This window comes from Mytilus galloprovincialis, chromosome 10 (assembly GCF_965363235.1).
Source record: "Mytilus galloprovincialis chromosome 10, xbMytGall1.hap1.1, whole genome shotgun sequence".
In the NCBI taxonomy this organism is placed as follows: Eukaryota; Metazoa; Mollusca; class Bivalvia; order Mytilida; family Mytilidae; genus Mytilus; species Mytilus galloprovincialis.
Genome location: NC_134847.1, coordinates 16,426,192 through 16,448,033, shown reverse-complemented (window position 1 = coordinate 16,448,033; position 21,842 = coordinate 16,426,192). Strand labels below are relative to the sequence as shown.

The window sequence follows — 21,842 nt, the reverse complement described above, 5'->3', positions numbered from 1 at the left end:
CATCTTCATATTGAATATCGATAAAAACTTGTCTGTAGTTAATTATGTCTTTATTTTATTCACTCGAACCACAGTTTTGTTTAAGTTTAAAAAAAAAATTGTCTGAAAATATCAAATTTGCTATTTTTAACCGGATTTCTATAGGAAAAATAGGTTATTAATTTGGTGATCTACGGCAGGCCAGTGGCAGCCAAATGTTGTCTGTGCATTTACTCATGAAAATGTAAAAAAAATCCAGTTTACTGTCATTCCGACAGCTCTTGTTCGTTATTATAATAGATGAAATTACTAAAATCCAACTTTTTGACCCAAAATTTCCAAAAAATTGTATAAGGTTAGTTTATGATCACATCAACTTAAATCTTTATCAACATATACTGAGCATTCTTTTTTATGCTTTCATTAGCGCAAAAAATGTTGTAATAACCTTTTATTTTTGTCTATTGTTTTACCATCACAATAATAAATGCATGCAGTTCAGTGTTTTCCTTTTTTCACTAATGTAAGGTGGGTGTTTTAAAAAAATAACTTGCAACCGGGTGTTTTTTTTTTTAAATGTCCAACCTTTTTTAATTTACTGTGGGTGCACGTGGGGGTCACGGAAATAAAGATTAGTATAATATTCATATTTTATGGAGTTGAACAAACATCAATAGAAGTAGTCATATTAATTGTCAAATATTCTTTGATTTTATTTTTTCAAAAATTTATATTTTGTCTCTTCTTTCATTTACAATTTTATGCATCAGCATGGATTTAAGGCCTTTCGATCCAGGTTTCTGTTCTGTTTCTTGCTTTTGTGCCGTATTTTTGGCACACAGAACAGTAGTATCCTTCCTCTGTGACTACAAGTCATTTGAAGTCTTGCTCATATTTGTCTTCACTTGCGTGTCTTTTCCGTTGTTTGGTTGATTTTTGTTCAATTTCCACAAATTCAACATTACTATCAATTTTATTTAACTTATTTGGTCTAGTATTTTCTTTATCATCATCGTTATCTTCCTTTCTTTTCCCCCGATTGATTAATGAAAACATTGAAATTTGACGATTGGACGCCATCTTTGTCAATGAAAACAAGGCGGTATTAGTATTCAAATTTTAACGGTACGGAACCGAAAAAAATCCGGATTTTGAAAAAAAAAGCCGACCACCTCCTAAAATCGAAAGGTGGTCGGCTTTCAAAAGAAGGTGGTCGGCACACCCAGCTTAAATGCCGAATGGAAAACACTGCAGTTACATCTGGCCTCACAGTGTTAAAAATGTCATGGAAAAAAACCCAGTGAAAAATATGTTTGTCAAAAGTAATTAGCCTAGAGACTTTTCATAAATCATCAGAACTATTTAGGTGTGGCATTGAAACCATTATCGGCTTAAGCATGTAAACTATAAAAGTTATAGATATGTACTTAAATTCCAGGTGAAGAGGACAAAAAAACAACCTGTTAAAATGCCATGCCTAAAATTACCTGTAATTTATTAATTACCTGTATTACCTAGAGAAACGGAAAGATTAAATTGTATAAAATTGCAGGGTCAATGTTTTGGCGGATATATTACACTTGTTCTCACAAAAATCGGCTTTTAATTGGATTAAGGACATTAATTGTGGCTATGTATAACTAATTAATGGGGTGTATTGATATATTCTTTTTTCTTTCACAAAAAATGCAGACAAATTTCTTGCAGCTAAATTTTTTTTCGCTTCAAAGTTTTATTGCTTGTATCCTGTGTTTATTAAACAGAATTGTCTAATTACTATATGCTTGTTTAAATCAGCAATTTAAAAAGACAAAATTTATTTAAAGTCTTCCCTGAAGAAATTAAAATAATTTACACAAGTGTCAGACTGTGAAATATTTTAATAGGTTCATGCTTTAAATCAGTTTTATTGCACCAAGTAAAATATCCATCATATGGAGTAATTGTTTTGTCTTTGCTGGTACTAATTTACATTGTATATCTGGGGATCAAAAGAACAATTCATAAGAAGATAACACAATGTTTTAGCTAAGGGCTATTCCAGAAAAAAATGTATGGGGGTTGGGGGTTGGAAGGCAATTTTTGTCAGCACCCGCCACCCAGACAATTGTAATTGAGAATTATAGTGCATTATAGTGTGAAAAGTTGCTCTGATACCCATCACCCATGTATTATTAATATAATGTGCCTTCCAACCCCCCCATACATTTTTTTCTGGAATAGCCCTAATTGATTACTGGTAGTGCTTTTATTTGTCAAATTAACCTTTTGACTTTTGATTTGGTCATTTGTTTCATATATCTATACATTACTGAATCTTTTATCCAAGTATAAAGTATAAAGTATAAAGGGATGGGGGTGTTCAGATTTTTTTAAATATTTAATTTAAAAACCATCATGGTTTGACCATAATTTAAATCTGTTTTGTAACATGTTTTGGTGTATTCTTGGGGAAAACTAAAAACCTGTGAGAGTTATCTTTCTTTGTATATATATATGTCACCATGAGGTATTAGATTTCTAACCTTATAACCCTGAAATAGACTGCAAACTAGAGATATTAGTTCAAGTCATAATTAATCAGTAATTATAAGCAATTAAAGCGTAATTGGTCTAGCCTTTTAGATACTTTTTTTCATTATGATTATTGGTAGCCAGTCACGATGGCAATTAAAGAAATATGAAGCTCGTAATTCATTCAAGATCGTTTACATATTTAAATGCACACCAATTTTAAACTTTAAAAATCTTTTGAGTGTTAAAATTGTTGATTTATGTCTTGATTTTTATCTGATTGTAGAAAGACCTTGTGTATAATTGAAAAAAAGAATGAATTAGATAGTTGACCTTTTTCTGTTGGGTTGTCATGTTGCATAAAAATTACATAATTCTGTTTTATGATGAAAAAAGTTTTAAGTTAATAATTGCGTGTCATGTATTGTTGTCAGTTTCGTGTGGTATAACATACATGTCAATGTAGTTCATGATACGAAGTTTTATAGCATGCGATAAAAACGTTGTTTTTAAGTTTTAATAGGCCCAGAGAAATTTAAAGCTATTAAATTGTAGTGTAACATGTTATTTTACTTATGTGGAAAGAAATTTTCAAATATTTTTCAAAAGTCTAAAGAAATTATGTCACATATCCATATGAAGACATTGGTCTTTGTACTTGTCTCTCTGGGTTTTTTTTGTCATTCGCAAATGTATCCTTCCGAATTATTAACATTTAATTTCCTTGCAATTGTTTTCATTTATTTCCTAGTTTTGTGCAAAGAAAAAATTGAGACTACTTCTTCTTTTGTGTATGAATGGGATAAAATAATAAGGAGATATGTTTGTGTAAATAAACAGATAATGATTCCATATACTGTAATTTCAGATATTATTGTGATGTTTTTATTATTGCGAAATGTGATAGGGTTATAATCGCAATGATTTAAACTTGCATTTTGAATTTTTTTAAATGAATTAAACAGGATTTTTCTCAATATTGCAAAAAATTAAATCGCATTTTAGTCTAAATTGAAAAAATCACAAGAATAAGGGATGACATCAAAAGATCGATTTAGGACAAAAAACTTAAATCAAATAGTTTGGGGGGGGGGGGGTTAAAATTCTGCAAGTTTTGTATATTTAAAATCGATTTTTACATATATCCCTATTGGTAAATCAATTTTTTCCCAAATTTAGTTAAGAGGGGGGGGGGGGGGGGGGGGGGGTTTCAGTGAAAAAACTATGTGAATTAAGTTTTTTATCCTACATTGAACTTTTGATGTCGTTCCTAAATGCACACATTGAATTCTGAATTTACAGTATTCCTAACTGGAATAAAAATTAAGAGATGTGTTATAATTGCCTATGAGACAAATATCCCATAAAACTGGAATACAGATTAAGAGATGTGTTATAATTGCCTATGAGACAAATATCCCATAAAACTGGAATAAAGATTAAGAGATGTGTTATGATTGCCTATGAGACAAATATCCCATAAAACAGGAATAAAAATTAAAACTTAAGAGATGTGTTATGATTGCCTATGAGACAAATATCTCATAAAACTGGAATAAAAACTAAGAGATATGTTATGATTGCCTATGAGACAAATATCCCATAAAACTGGTATTCATCGATTAATTTTTGATTGCTTAATGTCCAGTAGCAAATAATTCATGCATTTCAGGACAAGAAAATTCAAAAGACAACACTGATCTTATAATCTGTGAACACATCTAAGCTTCTTTAATTGTTCAACATGTCTTAAAACAATAATATGCTTTGTAAGACTGAACCAATGTAGTTTCTATTATAAATAATGGTTTTCTTGTGAAGATACATGGTTGTACAGAAGACGTTATGTCCAATCAGTTATCTGTTGAGTGTCAGTTTGAGATTCTTGATTCATGGTAGCCAAAATAAGAGATCAGGACATATTTTACTAGATTTAGAGCAGTGATATTGTTGGCTTTTTTCAAAACTACCTCTACTCTTTTTTATTGGGAAAATATGCGTCATTTTCATCAAATTGGGAAATTTAAAATATACCATGAATTTAATTGAAACTTCAATTTACAGACCCATTTTCAAGAGTCAAACCCTGCTTTAAAATAAGACCCCATTTTGTTAGTGATGATACATAAACAGACCCTCAAATGTGCACATATAGTTATTTTTAGGCACGAAAAATGTTTAAATGAGTGTTTTTCAGCATGTATTCATTCACAATTACTACTGAGACTGCACTGTTTGGGATAAAAGTTGTCTTTTTGGGAATAATTTTAAGCCATTTTTTTTTCAAATTGGGATTTTTCTCCAGGGGAAAAAGCCTTTATTCTCCACTAATTTAAGGCAAACAATATCACTGTAGAGATTCTACATGTATCTCATTTAACCTTGCTTGCTTTACTTCATTGGGAAAATAATAGAATTTCTCAATCTTAATGAAAGATATACTGATTCTCAATATAGGCGTGTTAAAACATCATGTCCCAAACAGTTTTGCATGTTTTGTTGAACCACAAAAATGTCATTTGAAGTCTTACTCAGATCTTTTAAGGGATTCAAATTTTGTAATATTACAGATATGAAGAAGCAGCATCCCTCTGTCGTAAACTTTTGATGATGGATCCGACAATGATAGATATTTGGTTGTGTGTGGCAGAGTTATATTCCACATGTGGTGACCCTGTGGCTACTAGACAGGTCAGTATATATATATTAATGTTAAAGGTTGTGTGTGGCAGAATTATATTCCACATGTGGTGACCCTGTGGCTACTAGACAGTAATGTTTAGGGTTGTGTGTGGCAGAATTATATTCCACATGTGGTGACCCTGTGGCTACTAGACAGGTCAGTATATTATATAATAATGTTTAGAGTTGTGTGTGGCAGAATTATATTCCACTTGTGATGACCCTGTGGCTACTAGGCAGGTCAGTATATATATAATGTTTAGGGTTGTGTGTGGCAGAAGTATATTCCACATGTGGTGACCCTTTTTCTACTAGGCAGGTCAGTATGTATATATATATATATTAATGTTAAGGGTTGTGTGTGGCAGAAGTATATTCCACATGTGGTGACCCTGTTGCTACTAGGCAGGTCAGATATATATATATATATATATATATATATATATATATATATATATATATATATATATATATATATATATATATATATTAATGTTTAGGGTTGTGTGTGGCAGAGTTACATTCAACTTGTGGTGACCCTGTGGCTACTAGGCAGGTCAGTAGGTCTATATATGTTTAGGGTTGTGTGTGGCCCAGAGTTATATTCCACTTGTGGTGACCCTGTGGCCACTAGACAGGTCAGTAGGTCTATTTATAGCATAGAACATGATATTGTGGACCATTTGATAGGATCAAACACTCAGCAGTCTTGCATTAAAAGTTTGGGGTGTTCTTAGCTTTACAGTTTTTGATACATTGAGCATCAATCCATCAATTTTTGAATTATCCATGTTTGAATATGTCAGAATAAAAAAAAAATCTATGATTTAGTTGGGCCAATTAACACCATTAAACAATAAGTACTCTCACTATGACTTAAAGCAAAAGCAATGTGAGTCTAATATGACATGGGAAAATTCATCAATGTTAAAATGATCAAAAAGGGTATAACAAGTTTAGAAATATGTTGCAAGTATAACTGTCAGACTTAATAACCATTTTGGGACACTGTCTTAAATTGACTTTGTTGGTTTGTTTTGGATAATGAAGAAAAATAGGAATAAAAGTTATAATTATTTCAGAATGCTTTGAAAAATAATGCGATCTTAAAGACACCATTGGGAACAGTGGCGGATCCAGAGGGGGTGTTTCGGGGGTTGAAACCCCCCCTTTTTTTTTGCCGATCAATGCATTTGAAGGGGAACATGTAGTTGGAACCCCCCCCCCCCCCTCTTTGTCCTGGGTTGGGAACCCCCCTTTTTAAAATGGCTGGATCCGCCACTGGGGAAAAGTGAAACTACCGGTATGTAAGTTGTAAAAAGAAATGATTTTGGCTGTATATTTGTTTTTGAATTTTAATTACCTAAAGGTAGAATAATAGTACATGAACTACATTTGTACAATTGATTAAAAAGTGAATTTAAAATAGTATTTGTATCACACTATAATTGCAATAACTTTAACAATATAATGTATTGAAAACATGATGTCACAAAATTTAAATGTTTACAATAACTGAAGTTGAGAAAAAGTATTGTCATTGCTATTAAAATGTAACAGTTATGTTATAATGATATTGTTATGGCTGTTATACGACACTTTAGAAAAATAAAAATGGCTTGTTCACCTCTTAGGTTAAAGTATTGTAAAATTTGATCATTTAAGCATTTAACTACTGAGGTTAATAAGGCGAAATTAAATTTTTTGAATAAAAATAAAAAATAAAAAAGTACAGTAACTGAAGATGAATTTTTATGAGAAAGTCGTTAACTCTCCATTAAAAACATTCCGTAAGGTTATTTTTCATTGTGAAAAAAAAGAAAGAAAAATGAAACTTTGATTTTTATTTCTTTTGAAGTGTTGTAACAAGAAATAAATTCTCATATTTTAATGATAGATGTTTACCATTTGAAAAAGCAAACCATCTGAGAAATTTCACGGGTAAAAATTTTATTTGATGTTGTTCTTGAGAAAAAAGAGAGTGTTCAAAAAGTCATAAACCTTTGACCTTTAATTATAACATATATTTCAGTGTGCCTTTAGACATTCTCTCTATTGAGATGTTTCATAACCAAGATACAACTCCTGATGAGTAATTACGTTGTTTGAACTTTGTTTGTAGTTTCACTCCTACATGTAAATGTACCTGCAGGTTACCACAAAGTATAGGTCATCATAATATGTGTGTTTGCAGTCCCTTCCTTGCATATGCTAATTCTTAAAGTGCAAATATGTTAAAATTTAAATTGTTGTTAGAACATTGAAGAATAAATGCAGATTAATAGTGATTTGAATTTAGACATATATATATGTTATATGGTGTTAAAACAAATTTGGAAGAATTTTTTGGGGAAACAGAAATTTCACTAATTAATGTGTTTGAGTTTTTTTTTAATTTATGTTGTGTAATGCACTGAACGTTATTTATGTTATCTGAGATGAGAAGATACATTTTATACCCCACTTACGGTAGCTGCATTATGTTTTTGCTCTATGGTCCGTTTGTCCATCTGTCCTGCTTCAGGGTAAAGTTTATGGTCAAGGTAGTTTTTGATGAAGTTCAGCTTGAAACTTAGTACCTGAGATCACCCCTAGTTTTTTGGTGAGGTTCGTGTTGTTTATTCTTTAGTTTTCTGTGTTGTGTCATGTGTGCTGTTGTTTGTTTGTCTTTTTCATTTTTAGCCATGGCGTTGTCAGTTTGTTTTAGATTTATGAGTTTGACTGTCCCTTTGATATCTTTCGTCCCTCTTTTAGTACACATGTTCCCTATGATATGATCTTTCTAATTTAAATGCCAAATTAAGAGCTTTGATCCTAATTTCACAGTCCACTGAACATAGAAAATGAAAGTACGAGTGGGGCATCCATGTACTATGGACACATTCTTGTTTGTGTTTGATTTTCATCAATTTATTTTGTGAAATGTACTGAAACTTATAATATACCGGTATGTGTTTTCGAAGAGTAGCATATAATTTTTATGCTATTTTTATGTGCATTGCATCCAAAGGAAAGGGTTAAGGAGGTACCCAACACTTTCACTTAAAATTAATTTGGCTCGTTTAATTTTTATAAAAGTTTGTCAAAGTACTTACTTCCGTTTTATAAGAAAAATTACACTGGTTATATAGCAGTTTGACAAACACCAATTTTGATCATTGAGAAGCTTAATATTCCTTTTCCAACACAACATAATTAAAACGTTTAGCTACCTTTACAGAGTTATCTCCCTGTAGTGTTAGGTACCACCTTAAGAAATGTAAGAAGTGCAAAGTCAGTAGACCAATTGTTCTACTGCTGTTCTTTTTTATTCTTTTGAAGAATTCAACACCTTCACAGATTATATATAACATTTATAGGGTCACAAGTGCATCATGACCCATTGCAATGTTAAACTTCTGTCTCTCCCAAACATACTCTCCTTTTCTATTAGTCCATATTTTATATTAGTTTTTGTGGTCGGCCCATTTTCCAGACTTACATAATCAATTAATGGTATATTTTATCCAAGTACAGCATAGTCTTGGAAATTTTGCCACTTGGTGTCAGTCAGTCATTCTAGTCTTTTTTCATTCCAAAATTTACAGAACATATATCTCATTCTTGTACTACATGAGTTCAATTATTTTTTATGTGTAAGTTTCATTGATTTTAGTGATTGGCAGGCCTATTTTGTTCTTTTTCAGGTTTTTGCCGATGCCTTGGCAGCTAATAGATTCAGTGCTCAACTCAGTTATTATGCAGCAAGTTATGAAATTCAACAGGTGGGTGTCCGTATAATTATATCATAAATAATCATTTTTGTAAAAGAAGGGGATTTTATATTGTACAAAATTGACCGTCGACATATTTCTGATGGGTGTTCCATGTTTTAACATTCTTCATAAAAACATTTTATTCTGTTTCGAAATAAATACATTACTAGTTATTCGAAATTATGGAAATTTATAATGATGATGCAGTAGAAAAGTAAACAGAATTTATGCATGTTTTGCTGTATTTGCATGTATATTTCATGTTAATGGACATTAAAGGTGCAAATTATGGTTTTTATGAATCTTTTAGTTAATAAAGATGCATAATTTAAGATGGATTGTATTACTCAGTCACACCATGTGTTTTAATGAGGTTGTCGTTGACAAATTATAATTATTTCAAGATTGCTCAGCAAATTTTATTGTTGTATTATTTTCAAATTTCATGCTTTAAATATGAAAAATGAAATTTATTGGACTTTAGTTGTTGCATTTTCTCCTAAATTACTATTTATTAGATATTTAAAAATCATTTATTTGAATTGTTTAAAATCATTCTCAAATGGGAAGAGTAATATTTATTGTTTGAGAAAAAATAACATTGTAATGCACCGTTCAAATTATTCATGCTGTTAAAATTTTAAAAGGAAAATGTTGAAATTTTTGATAAATAAATGTCTCTCCTGTGTTTGGTTGGTAAACATGATAAAGGAGAAGTAATAATTAAATTTGAGAATGGAAATTGGGAATGTGTCAAAGACACATATACTGAACAATTATTATATGCATTACACATACCTTACTGGAATCCTAAATATCATCTGCATAAACTTATTATGAAATGAATACAATTTGTTAGGAAAAAATTTAGTAAAAATATTTTTTAATTTCAATATCATATTTGATTTTATTTCGCCAACCTTTGTCCTAAAGTTGGTCAATTTTGACAATTTTTCATCCTTGTTCTTGACCCTGAAGACTCAGGGATCCAGCTGTAGTCTGCATGTAGAGTGCACACCAGTTAAAAAATTGACCCCAACAGTTGTAAGGTGGGAGTGAATCTGAAATTGGTTCAGCAGTATAAAGAAGTTCATTTGGACCCAAAATATGGGATTTTGCGATTTTTTTCAGATTTTTGACTTGTACTGGAGCTGAAACCAGAATTTATCGTTTCCTATCCGTATCTCAATAATAATCAGGATCAGTAGTTATATGCCTGCTGGTTTGCACTATTTTTGGAAGTTTTGGGCCTCTGAACTTCCTGCATAAGACACCGAAGTGAATCCCACCCCCTCCAGAAAACCCAGTTTTATCAAATTTTAATTTTCCAAATTCGTAATTGAGCTCAAAATGCTATTAATACATGAGAAACATGACAATAGATAGATCGGGTTGAGGAAACATGCATAAATTTTGAATTAAGTATCTAACAGTTGACTTCTAAAAGTATGGAAAGCCATTGGAGCCAAATAACAGTGGTTTCAGTATGCCTGTCATATGACGGTCACAGCATGGTTAGGGTTAACATCCTTTGTGTGTTTTGTTTATAAGGTCATTGTTGCTTCATTTTGATGGTATAACTTTCTTCACAGGGTGATAATGACAAAGCTTTGGAAGCATTGGAGATGGGTGCCATCAATTACTTTGATGTAGATATTAAAGACAAGAGATCTGACCCTAACCTGTTGTATTGGTAAGTTCTTTTGATAGACAAAAAAAAGAAGGGTATAGTAGACTCCCTCTTCTTATTTTTGGAAACATATTTTCACAGTCAAGCAATGTTTTACCTTATGACAATATGTGTGTGTCTGTCCCAAGCCAGAGGCAATATTCAGTGGTTGTAAATAGTTTTTGTTTGCTTAAATTGCAAAATGGGGAGCAAGATATGAAATCTATTGCTTAGTTTCAAGATGTTTTTTGTTTTTCCGTGTTGACCAGTACAAAAATGATTTTTTTTATTATTTTCTGAGGCTCCCACAGGGTACCCCCCTCAGGTCGCTTTTAAATTTTGTCAAGAGGTCGTTTTTAAGGGAAATGTTCAGGTCGGAGGTCGTTTTTCCCAACACAGAGGATGGAAGTCGGTCGGAGGTCGTTTTTTTTCCAAATTTTACAGGTTGCATGTCGTTTTTGGAAGGCCCTCAGGTCGGAAGTTGTCTCTGAAAAGCCCAGAGATCACAGGTCGTATTTGATCCTGCGGGAGCCTCATTTTCTATATGGGGTTCTTCATACTTTATTTTTTAATGTCATTTGATGCACTCTTTTCCCAAAGTGAAAAATCAGTCTTAAATGTTTAAAAGCAATCTGTTGGCACCTTTTCATTTTTCACCAAATCCTCTGAACAACCATACTGTAACCCATGCATCCAGTGCATTCTCAAGAAAAGCCAGTCATATTTTGTCAGTGGAAAGAGTAAATTTAATCAGGAACAAACTGTATAGCACATAGGCATGCACATTTGTAAGAATTCTGAAGAAATAGATAGATAGTTGAGCACTGGGACATTAACAGAATCAAAAGAGACCACTCATACCTTTTAAATGTTAATTTTAGATTTGTTTTCAGACCAGAGCTAATGTGATTCAGTGATGATTTTGGGGTTGCAGAGTGGCTGCTCCAACGTTTTTGTGCAATAACTTATGAACCATTCAACTAATGTTATTGAAGTTTTAATATTTTACTACTGTGGGCAAGTTAGATATTGATGATTTTCACTTTTGCTGTTCAGGAGTTATGGTCCTTGATTGATTAAAAATGATCCTTGCTATTATTGCAGAATAACCTTTCAACCACTATGTTTCAATGATACATGCATTGTTAATGATGATCAAATGGAGTTCAAATTTAGTATTGACTATTTTCCTTGTTGCCATCAGGTGTTGTGGTACCGGGTACTTGATTGCCTTTTCCAATTTTAATATGTTGCTCATAATGACATATTTGAAGTCAAGTTCGACATTGACTATTTTCTATTTTGCTGTTTTGGAGTTATGGCCCTTCATTGCGTTAACAATGCCATTAACAATGAGACCAAACATACTATATGGTCATTATGAATTGATGTGAATTGAACATTTGGTAAAATTCAATGAAGTTTGCTATTTCAGAGATACAGACTTCTTGGAGCCTCTTGTTGTTGAAATCATTCTACCTTTTCTCCATCATTAAACATTATAATGATTAAGTATTTTACAGTTTACCTGTCTCTTCCCAAATTAATTTATAGGATTTAACAATATTATAAATATTTAATTATTAGATAATGCAATTGATATGTTTCTAAATTGAATATATATGTACAATTTATCAGGTATTAATTATACTATTTACTAAATCAGAGTTATGGGAACTAGGTTTTATTTATTTTGTCAGCGGAGTGTAAATGAGAGTTTAAAATGAAATATTTTGATCACGTAATTGGTGTAATTATCAGTCATATATTATAAATTTTAAAAATACTGTATCAAAGTCAACAAATAAATTATAATTTGTGACATCGTTTGTACTTAAAAGTTTAGGTGGAAATTTTCATTTCTGCTCAATCATTGAATAGTCTTAAAAAAAGACAAGATATATTTTATGCTTGAAATTTGTTAAATATTCAATTTTGGATAATTATCAATAGATAAAAGTTAAATTGATTTGATCATAAATTCTTTTTAAAATCATTTGAAAATAACAAATATGTGATAATTGCCACTTAATAACTTGATTACTTATATATGACTCAAATTTCTCTTTTATTTTCTCACAAATAAATTTAAATCTGAAGCTGTTCCACAGTTTAGTGACTTAGACTTAAAAGTAGTTTTCATAGTATCCTGCTGATTTTTTTAATTATAATTTACAGTGATTATGTAGGAAATAAAATGACCTATGACCCTTACCCAGTTATGTAATTAAGATTCGAAAAGAAATCTTTTCATTATTTGAAGGATTTCAAGTCACTTTGCAGTTTGCTAATTTTTAATCATAATTTTCAATTTATGTGAATTCCTTATCAATCCAGGTGGTCTTTTAGAAAAACAAATAAGAATTTATTGAACACATAAATAACCTTCAGAAAAGAACGTTTGTGTAATCTTTAATTATGAGAAGGTATAAATTTTCCCAGACAGTTTGTTATAAAAATGAATCTAAAAATATTTTTAAAGTCATAAATCCAGTTATGCTGAAGAGTAAATTATTTATTCTTATTGTACTATATATTGCACATAAATTAAGTGGGGAACTGTAAAAATGTTACCTGTTCTAAAAATGTCAGTAAAAACAGAAAAAAAAAACAGAAAAAAGTTAAAATGTCATAATTTTAATATATGTCTTCATCAGGTGAACCCCATGTAACATACTTGTATATGTTGTCATAACAAACTTTACTGAACTGAGAATATATTTACATGAAGATACAAGTACGTGTATGTTTTTAGTAATATGTAATGTAAGAAATGCATTCTCATTGCCCTGAATTTTTTTTCATCACTATATTTGGAATATAGAAACATGAGCTATTTTAGGGACGACATCAAAAGTTCAATGAAGGATAAAAAAAACTTAATTCACATAGTTTTTTCACTGACCCCACCCCCCTCTTAATATCTAAATTTGGGAAAAATTGATTGACCCATATGGATATATGTAAAAATCAATGTCGGATAACCAAATCTTGCAGCAGTTCAACCCCCCACCCCCAAACTATTTGAATTAAGATTTTTATCTTACATTAATCTTTTGATGTCGTCCCTTATTTTAAATTCATGTTGACCGACAAGTCAACATAATCACTCTATTCCCTTGACCAACTCTTACCTATCAAAAACTGTGTGAAAAGTACATTGGTTAGTTTCATTTCTGAAGATGACCAGACAAAAATGCCATAAAAAAATGCTGTATTGGTTTTTCAGTACTTTACTAGATGAAGCTGTGCCCCTACAATATAAGCCTCCTGACTTCAAGGAAGGTATCATGCCCGAGTCAATAGAGGAAGAGATTGTATATGTATGGATGAATTACAGGTAAATCTAAATAGTCAATTAATTCTCTACAATATAAGCCTCAGAGCAGTCCTGACTTCAAGGAAGGTATCATGGCCGAGTCAATAGAGGAAGAAATAGTCTTATGTATGGATGAATTACAGGAAAATCTAAAAATAGTCAATAAGCTCTTTTTTAAGCAGTTTATTTAAAAATCATATCATCACCTTTTTGAGGGGGAGGGGTTAACATGGAAGGTTCTTTTCTCTCACTTAAATCACTCTAAATACTGTAAATTCAGAAATTATTGTATGCTTTTATTATTGCGATTTTATTATTTTAGACTCAAATGCAATTTTAATTTTTGCAATATTGAGATAAATCTTGTTAAATTTTATATATAAAAAATTTGAAAAAGAGAGTTTAAATTATTGTGATTATAACCCTGTTGCAATTTTCACAATACTAAAAACATCGCCATAATTTCTGAATTTACTGTACATGGTAAATCAGTAAAGAGTTATGTAGGATGACATGTATGTATTTTACAAAGAAAGAAGGATGATTTAACAATGGAAAGTTTGTATTATTTTGATAGGTTCATATGAAACACAGATTAGATTTGTTTATAGTAACATTCTGAACTCAGTTTGTAGAATAACATACAAAACATATAAATGCATTTATAAAAGTTGTTACAAGGAATGTATTTACACTAGTTCTTGTGTACCACCTGTGTAATGTATTGTTACCTCAGGTAATTTGGCAGGTAACTGCACATTCTTGTTATGACTTTGCCTAGAGTCAGTTATCAAAATACCGCAATTATTTTGCAAATAACAATCAACGAAAATTAAGATTTGAAGATTTTTATTTGGAGATTTAGCCAAAATTGTTGTAACAATTTATTCCTGTCCTTTTTACCTGTGCAATTTAAAAATTTGATAATCAATAGTGCATGCCATCTTTAGTTGACTTCATATAAAATAAGTAATACTGTTTTACCAGTAGATAGATGCTGTGAAAGCATTAGGTTGGTAGGGTACCAGATTTCATGAATTATGTGATTACACAATCTCTGTCCTGGGAGAAGTTTGTTTTTTTACTCTGCAAAATGCATCATTTCTTTCGCAAATATTAACACTTTAAAACCAAAAATCCAACAATCCTTAATTGGTTCATTGATCTTAAAAATTTTAAATAACAAACTTCACATTTTTGCATGATTTAATAGAAATTTGGAAAAAATCTTATTGTTAATAAATCAGAATTTTAATAAGAGTATTTATGATGCAAATTAATTTTTTAAAGGAGACAGATAGTTAAAATTTCATTACATGTTAGTAGATATGACCCTTATCATTTAATGTTAATTTTGATTGGATTGCACAGAAATTATTTCAATATTTAATAAATGCAAGCATTATGGTAGAATATGGATATCAAAATTGAAATGTGTATCATACTGGCCATTTTATGTAATTATTTTACAGTTTGTTATTGGAACTACAAGGAGACAGTACACAAGCTGTAGAGATGTATGAGACGGCTCTCAGTAAACTGGAAAATGTTAAAGATATTACAAAGATATGGACTAGGTAATGTAATCTCCTCATGTAGTTCTTGTGTAAGAGTTACCTCCTATTGAAAAGTCTGAAAACAAATTTATTTTTAATCATTTACTTATAGTGGATTGGGAAACCAGATATTGCAACTTATATTAATCCCTTTTCACTTTGCGGGCGCGCATGCTGCCTTGTAGCGGCATTAGCCTGCTCTTTTTTGTTAATCTACAAGGATGTCTTTTACGTGCAAGAGACATGGTTCTCTCTTAACACAGATCAGCCATTTATCGTCCCCTTCCGACGGACTATCATCATTTCTCAAGACCATTTGGAAAACAAATTTATATTGCAATATGATGTTAAAGGGAAAAAATGAGTGGTCAAATATATTATAAAAAAAAAAATTTAGAAAGAGAGAAAAATAAAAATAAAAATTAGAGAAACACGTTTACTGATGTTATTTCCTTTTTTTTTGTGTTTTGATCAAAGGTGATGACTAATGTCAAAGGATTGATCATTTATATATTTCTCCTAGGTTAAAAGTAATGACAATGGTTACAAATTATTTGTCATAGTGTCTAGAGGTTAAATATTTGGATAGTAGGATTGAAAGGTGATGGCTATTATCACTATTTGTAACCTTTTTTGTCCTTGGGTTAATAATATATGATGATGTTGAGGGTTGGCCTGGTCTGAACTATTGATTAATAACATGTATGTTCCCTGCTGATGTGATACATTATGAACATACTATTCTTAAAAGTTTGTCATGACACAGGGGCGGATGCAGGAATTTTCGAAAGGGGGGGTGCTAACCCAGGGCAAAGGGGGGGTGCAAAACATATGTCCCGATATGTCCCGATACAAATGCATTGATCGGCAAAAATAAAGGGGGGGTGCGCACCCCCGGAACCCCCCCCTGGATCCGCCACTGATGACAGGAATTGAAGATTATGTAAGTGTTCAAGATGAAAAGGGGAAAGAAGTCCTGACCAAACAATTTTTTGGGGTTTACTGCAACAAAAGCCTGATGGACTGTTTCCTTTCAATTTTGGCATTCCAAAAATATATATATTTAGTTTTAAATATATACATTCTAAAAAAAGAGAACAGAAATAGAATCTGAATCTATTAAAGCATGTTTGTGAAATTTCAGGATAAAAACAATTAAATTTAAATATTGCAGGATAAAAATTTAATTCATTTAATTGAGACAGAAAATATAAAAAAATAAAGATTAGATTAGTCTTGACCTGTTTCTTGAACTCAAATGAAAAATACAGTTTCTATTTCATGTCAATGTATGTAAAAGTAATATGTATTTTATTCCAGCTATTTGCAATTTCATGCTAGACAAGTTCTAGATAATAAGACTAATAAAGAAGCAGCTAAAACATTTACCAGCTTGGTCTACAGGGCTGTCACGTCTATACCTACCAAATTTGACTGTAGATTTGTGTGGGACAGTCATTGGTATAATTACAATCATATCAACACAGTCTTAGATTTGTATCTGAACAGTCTTCCCAAGGAGTTACTCCTGACAGAATATGAGAGACTTATTACCATAATGCCTTCTAATGTTCAACTTATTCTGAGGTAAAGTTCAAGTGAAATTACTCATTTAAAGAGAAACTTAATATTTTTGGTAAAATTAAAATATTCAAGTTTTAGTGAAAATATTTGATTTTTCAGAATTGTAGAAAATTGTTCCGTTAAATGTGTCATGCACACAAAGTGTCTCATAATTCTAATAATGAGACAAGTTTGCTCAGATCCTAAAGTTTTTCTTTTGTTACTGAAATTTAATTTGGTTGAAATCTCTTTGACTGCCAGCTGTCTTAAAATTATTTAATTTCACAATTCAAATGACATAAGTTTTAAATCAATTGTATATAGATAAATTCCTAAAGATTGCTGTTCCATGCATAGTTCATTATTTCCAAGGCTCTTTGTACATGCTTTACTTACAGGGCATGCCATGAAGCCATATCTCAAGATGACCTTCAGCTAGCTAAGAGTTTCTGTAATGCTGCAATCTATGACAATGTGGGCCACTTATCACTTTGGAAGATGTAAGTTAAAACAAGCCACAACTGTAATTCAGGTGAGCTAGTTAATTAGGACAGTGTTGTACAAAGGCTAACAGTGAATGTTGTGAATGCTCTCCACTGTATTTTAATACTTTCAGAAAAATTGTCTGAGGAATAAATAGGAACTATCATTGTCTTATTATTGTTATTTTTTGTTGCTCTATCTCTATCTCCACTTTTAACCTCTAATTGCATCTTTTTGTGAGGCATTTCAGATGAAACCAGTACTTATGTTATTCAACCTACTGAATGAATCTTTCTGGGAAATTCCTAAAATGATTTTATGGATATAGTATGAGCCATACAGGATACCTGTACTATTTGAAAAAGTGTTACTATAGTTTTATAGAATTTAGTGAAACTTTTAACAAAAGATAGGTTGCTATGTTAACGTGTGCATGGACAGACATTTTTGTTACACTAGAAGTTATCATGTAGGGGAGCAATTTTCTAACCAGGGAGCATGGGGTATAGATTTGTAAAAAAATTCTAATAGTATCTTCAAGAATATTGGCTTCAAATAATAGTTTGATAGGTGTTGCATTTATTATATCCATAAATGTGTTTAATAATCTATCTTTAGATTTAAATTTGTTGCCAATCATATGTACATCTTATTCAGTGACAAACTTTTACCAATTCTGTTGTAAATTTATCACTGTCCACAATTATTTTATGTACGCCATTGAATATTTGTCCTTGTTTGTTCAACCTAGTCCTGCTTGTGTCTTTGTTTGTATGTGAGAAAACTGCTTTCAAATTAACTGAAAAATGAAAATTTCTTTTGATTCTTTGACTGTTATTTGATTTAAAATTTCATTAATTAAAATAAATTATACAACATCATACATTTCAGGATGATATCGTTAACCGTCAAACTAGAGAATATCAGAGAGGTTAGTCTTAGAACACAACTGTCGTAATTAGATTGATATAAATTTAATGGAAGTATTTCTTAACTTAGTTTTACATGTACAGTACTAACAAAACTAACTGTTGTAATTTGATTATTTTTTTCTTTGATTTCCAGTGTCTTTTGAATGTAGCTAATAATTCTTAAATCTTGGGCTGCTTTCATACAAAATGAAAGCATGTGATGGAATCAAGTGATTTGTCTTAGCCAATAAAAGATCAGCATTTGTATGAATTAAACACCTAATGTAAAGATTGATAAATGGCCTATTTTTTTTACAGTTTACATTGATATGTAGTCTTAGGTTCAGGTTATTTAGACATTAATTACTTTGTCAAACCTTCAAGGAATTTTATAAAAATTAACCAGCAGATTTTTCATGATCAAAATATTGCATCCAGCACATAACTTCAATTAATTTTCTTTCATTAATAACTTAAAGGAATGTGTCTAAACAAGATACAAGATTCTTCTTGTCAAGAATTTGCATCAGAATTTTTTTTTTCTTTTTTTTTTTTTTTCCCCCCTTTTCTGATAAATAGATTAGTTTTTGGCAGTAGCTAATGAAGGGAAATTAAATATATAAGAAATTTAAAATTTTCTGTAGTTTAAAGTATGGAAAAACAGTTTCTTTTAAAAAAATTAAAAGATCGGAATTTTTTTATAATATTTTTTTTCTTTTCTGTTGTAGGCCAGAAAGTTATACCAGAGAGCAGTCCAAGTTCTACCTTACTGTGTCACCTTGTGGAAAGATGTAAAAACTTTTTCATTTCTATCAAATTATTTACTTTTTAACCATTTTACTATTCTTATCCTTATAGAAATTTACTCAAGATTTTTATCTAAAAAGTTTTCAGAATCAGAAAATTTATCATTCTGCATACACTCAGATATTGTATTAAAGAGACAAAAATCAGCAGCAAATTAAACGATATATAAAAGTTTGAAATATTATTACACAACAAAAGCCACTTTAATTCATGATTTTATTTTCTCTATAAACTTTTATAAAATACTGTTTATTGAATAGAATATTAACATTCGTGTTTTGTTTCTGTTTTCTGATTTCAGTATCTGATGTTTGAGGTTTCCCACGGCTGTAAGGAGATTGTTCCACAGATACTGTCTAGATGTCAGGAGCTGGGGCTCAGTTTGGATGAATATGTCAATTTTATTATAAAGGTCAAATAAAAGGTCTTTGTAAGCAAATTGACATTCAAGGAATTGTGATATTCTTGGGAATCCAAGATACTATTGAAAATCGTGATTTTAAAACGTACAAAAGTGAAATTTTTGTGTTTTCCAAAATATTAAAATGCCAAAAATTCCTCAAAAATGTAGCATATGACATGGAGTTCTATGTGCTATGTGTGGAGGAAACGGATGTATCATATCAAAAATTGCCACGTCGGCAAATTTGAATCCGAAAATTTTCAAAGTAAATGCCAAACCATGGTAAGTATTAGTATGAAGCCTTTGACATTAGTTTTATGATTAATTATCATGACAATTATCGTGACGAACCTAAAAAGAAATCACCAAAAAAAAAATGAAAGTCTTTGTTAAAGGCTTCATTTAAATAGAGTGAGTTTTGTATGTTGTTTTTCATCTTTTTGTTTTCTCTACTTCATTTATTTTTATTTGTTGTTGTGCATTATGTTGCTACTCAAGGGAGATTAAAATACTCCCAAAGCTTTGCTAAAGATAGGATGTGGAATTAGTGAACAGAACTCTCCAAGAAGGAAGCAGAATTAGTGGAGTATTCAGTAATGAACCATCCTAACCATTAGGGAAAATTGTGCATTACCTAGAATAAGGATTTGCCAAAAGTGTTTAATTATGGAGATAATCCTGTTAGAAGCAACTATGATTATAACAAACATTTAAAATGATGATAATATAATGTTGGTCTCATCTTAGAAATAAAATGGTGGCAGATAGGATTCATGACAGCCTCCCTATACCTGTGCATGCTTAACCTTTAACACCAATGTCAATTTCATATTGTTTATCATGGTTGTATTAAATATCGTAAACAAGACTCCTAATTACATGAACAGAAAATCTAAACTTATTATTGAACGAACTAGAAAGGGATATCTTACGACACATATGCCATATTGTGTGCTGTTAATTCCAAACAGCTGAACAATAACGGCTGATTGTCAAGTTATCTAAAGCAAATTCTGGTGACTTGAATTCACAAGTCTAGTGAAATTTTTAAGTTTGGAGGGGTTAGAATGAAATTTGTGTGTGATTTCTTTTGTACATTTTAACTGAATGAAATATCAGATATTTTGAATTTATTTTCCTAACCATTTACTTGGATTTTCTGTTCAGTAGATTCCATACACCATATATTTTATATCATGTCTTGAAATTGCAATAATCAAGTCCCTAACAACTTTTATACATGTGATAAAAAAAAGTATTTGCAATTAATTTTTTTTTGTTTCATTTCAATGTAATTTTTTTATGCATATTGTTACTTCTTAGTTGTTAAAATTTCTTATTAAATAATCAAATTGAATTATTACATTGTCATATTTTTCTTTTATATTTTCATTTGAAAACAAATATTGATATAAGAAGATGTGGTATGAGTGCCAATGAGACAACTCTCCATCCAAGTCACAATTTATAAAAGTAAATTATAGGTCTTCAACACAGAGCCTTGGTTCACACAGAGCCTTGGCTCACACAGAACAGCATACTATAAAGGGCCTAAAAAATTACTAGTGTAAAACCATTCAAAAGGAAAAACCAATGGTCTATAGCTTTTTTATTCTATTCTTCATCACAAAGTCACAGTGAGGTCTTTAACACTGAGCCAAAAACTCTCAACTCTCTCATACCCACTTAATTGTTACAGCAGAAATTTCATTGGTTGATGTTTATATCATGAATATCTGAACCAAAAGCACTGTTGTCAAATCCTTGTCCATGAAATGTGAACTTTAATCAAATTGTTCTCTTGTGTATTTGGTTTCTGATTTGTTTCTGTGGTTGTGAATATTTGACACTTTCTGTTGGAATTGTCTTTTAAATTAAACAAAATCTTCTGATGGGAAATGACAGAATGTGCTAACTTTGTTGACACAACTGGCTTCAATTCATTTAGAGTTGAGATACTTGCCACTGCTTTTACTCAATGTTGGTCTATCTTGACCTGGATTGATGTAAAAATGTGGTATGATTGCCAATAAGATGACCAACCACCAGAGACGAAAGGAGGAGGATGGAAATAACTGTAAGTCATTAGATGGCCTTTAACAATGACCAAAATGTGAAATAATTCAAAAGATAAAAACAGCATGATTTAATTGATGAAAATTTAAAGTGATGTTGGTATTCTTTCCTTATGATACAGGACT

The 21,842-nt window shown here is 30.8% G+C and overlaps 1 protein-coding gene across 2 annotated transcripts in view; it reads left to right on the top strand.

Annotated features, from left to right (window-relative positions):
* LOC143049929 (zinc finger C3H1 domain-containing protein-like) overlaps window positions 1-21,001 on the top strand; it is a 69,177-nt gene extending 48,176 nt beyond the window's left edge. The window contains exons 25-34 of one of the 2 annotated variants that reach the window (XM_076223708.1): window positions 5,064-5,184; window positions 8,862-8,939; window positions 10,523-10,623; window positions 13,829-13,939; window positions 15,391-15,495; window positions 16,795-17,061; window positions 17,436-17,537; window positions 18,412-18,451; window positions 19,160-19,222; window positions 19,540-21,001. In XM_076223708.1, coding sequence (XP_076079823.1) covers window positions 5,064-5,184; window positions 8,862-8,939; window positions 10,523-10,623; window positions 13,829-13,939; window positions 15,391-15,495; window positions 16,795-17,061; window positions 17,436-17,537; window positions 18,412-18,451; window positions 19,160-19,222; window positions 19,540-19,659 — 1,108 coding nt within the window. In that variant the 3' untranslated portion in view covers window positions 19,660-21,001. Of the gene's footprint in view, window positions 1-5,063; window positions 5,185-8,861; window positions 8,940-10,522; window positions 10,624-13,828; window positions 13,940-15,390; window positions 15,496-16,794; window positions 17,062-17,435; window positions 17,570-18,411; window positions 18,452-19,159; window positions 19,223-19,539 lie in introns of those variants that run through there. The other variant, XR_012970366.1, reaches the window with a different exon arrangement.
* Window positions 21,002-21,842: the final 841 nt, after the last annotated feature.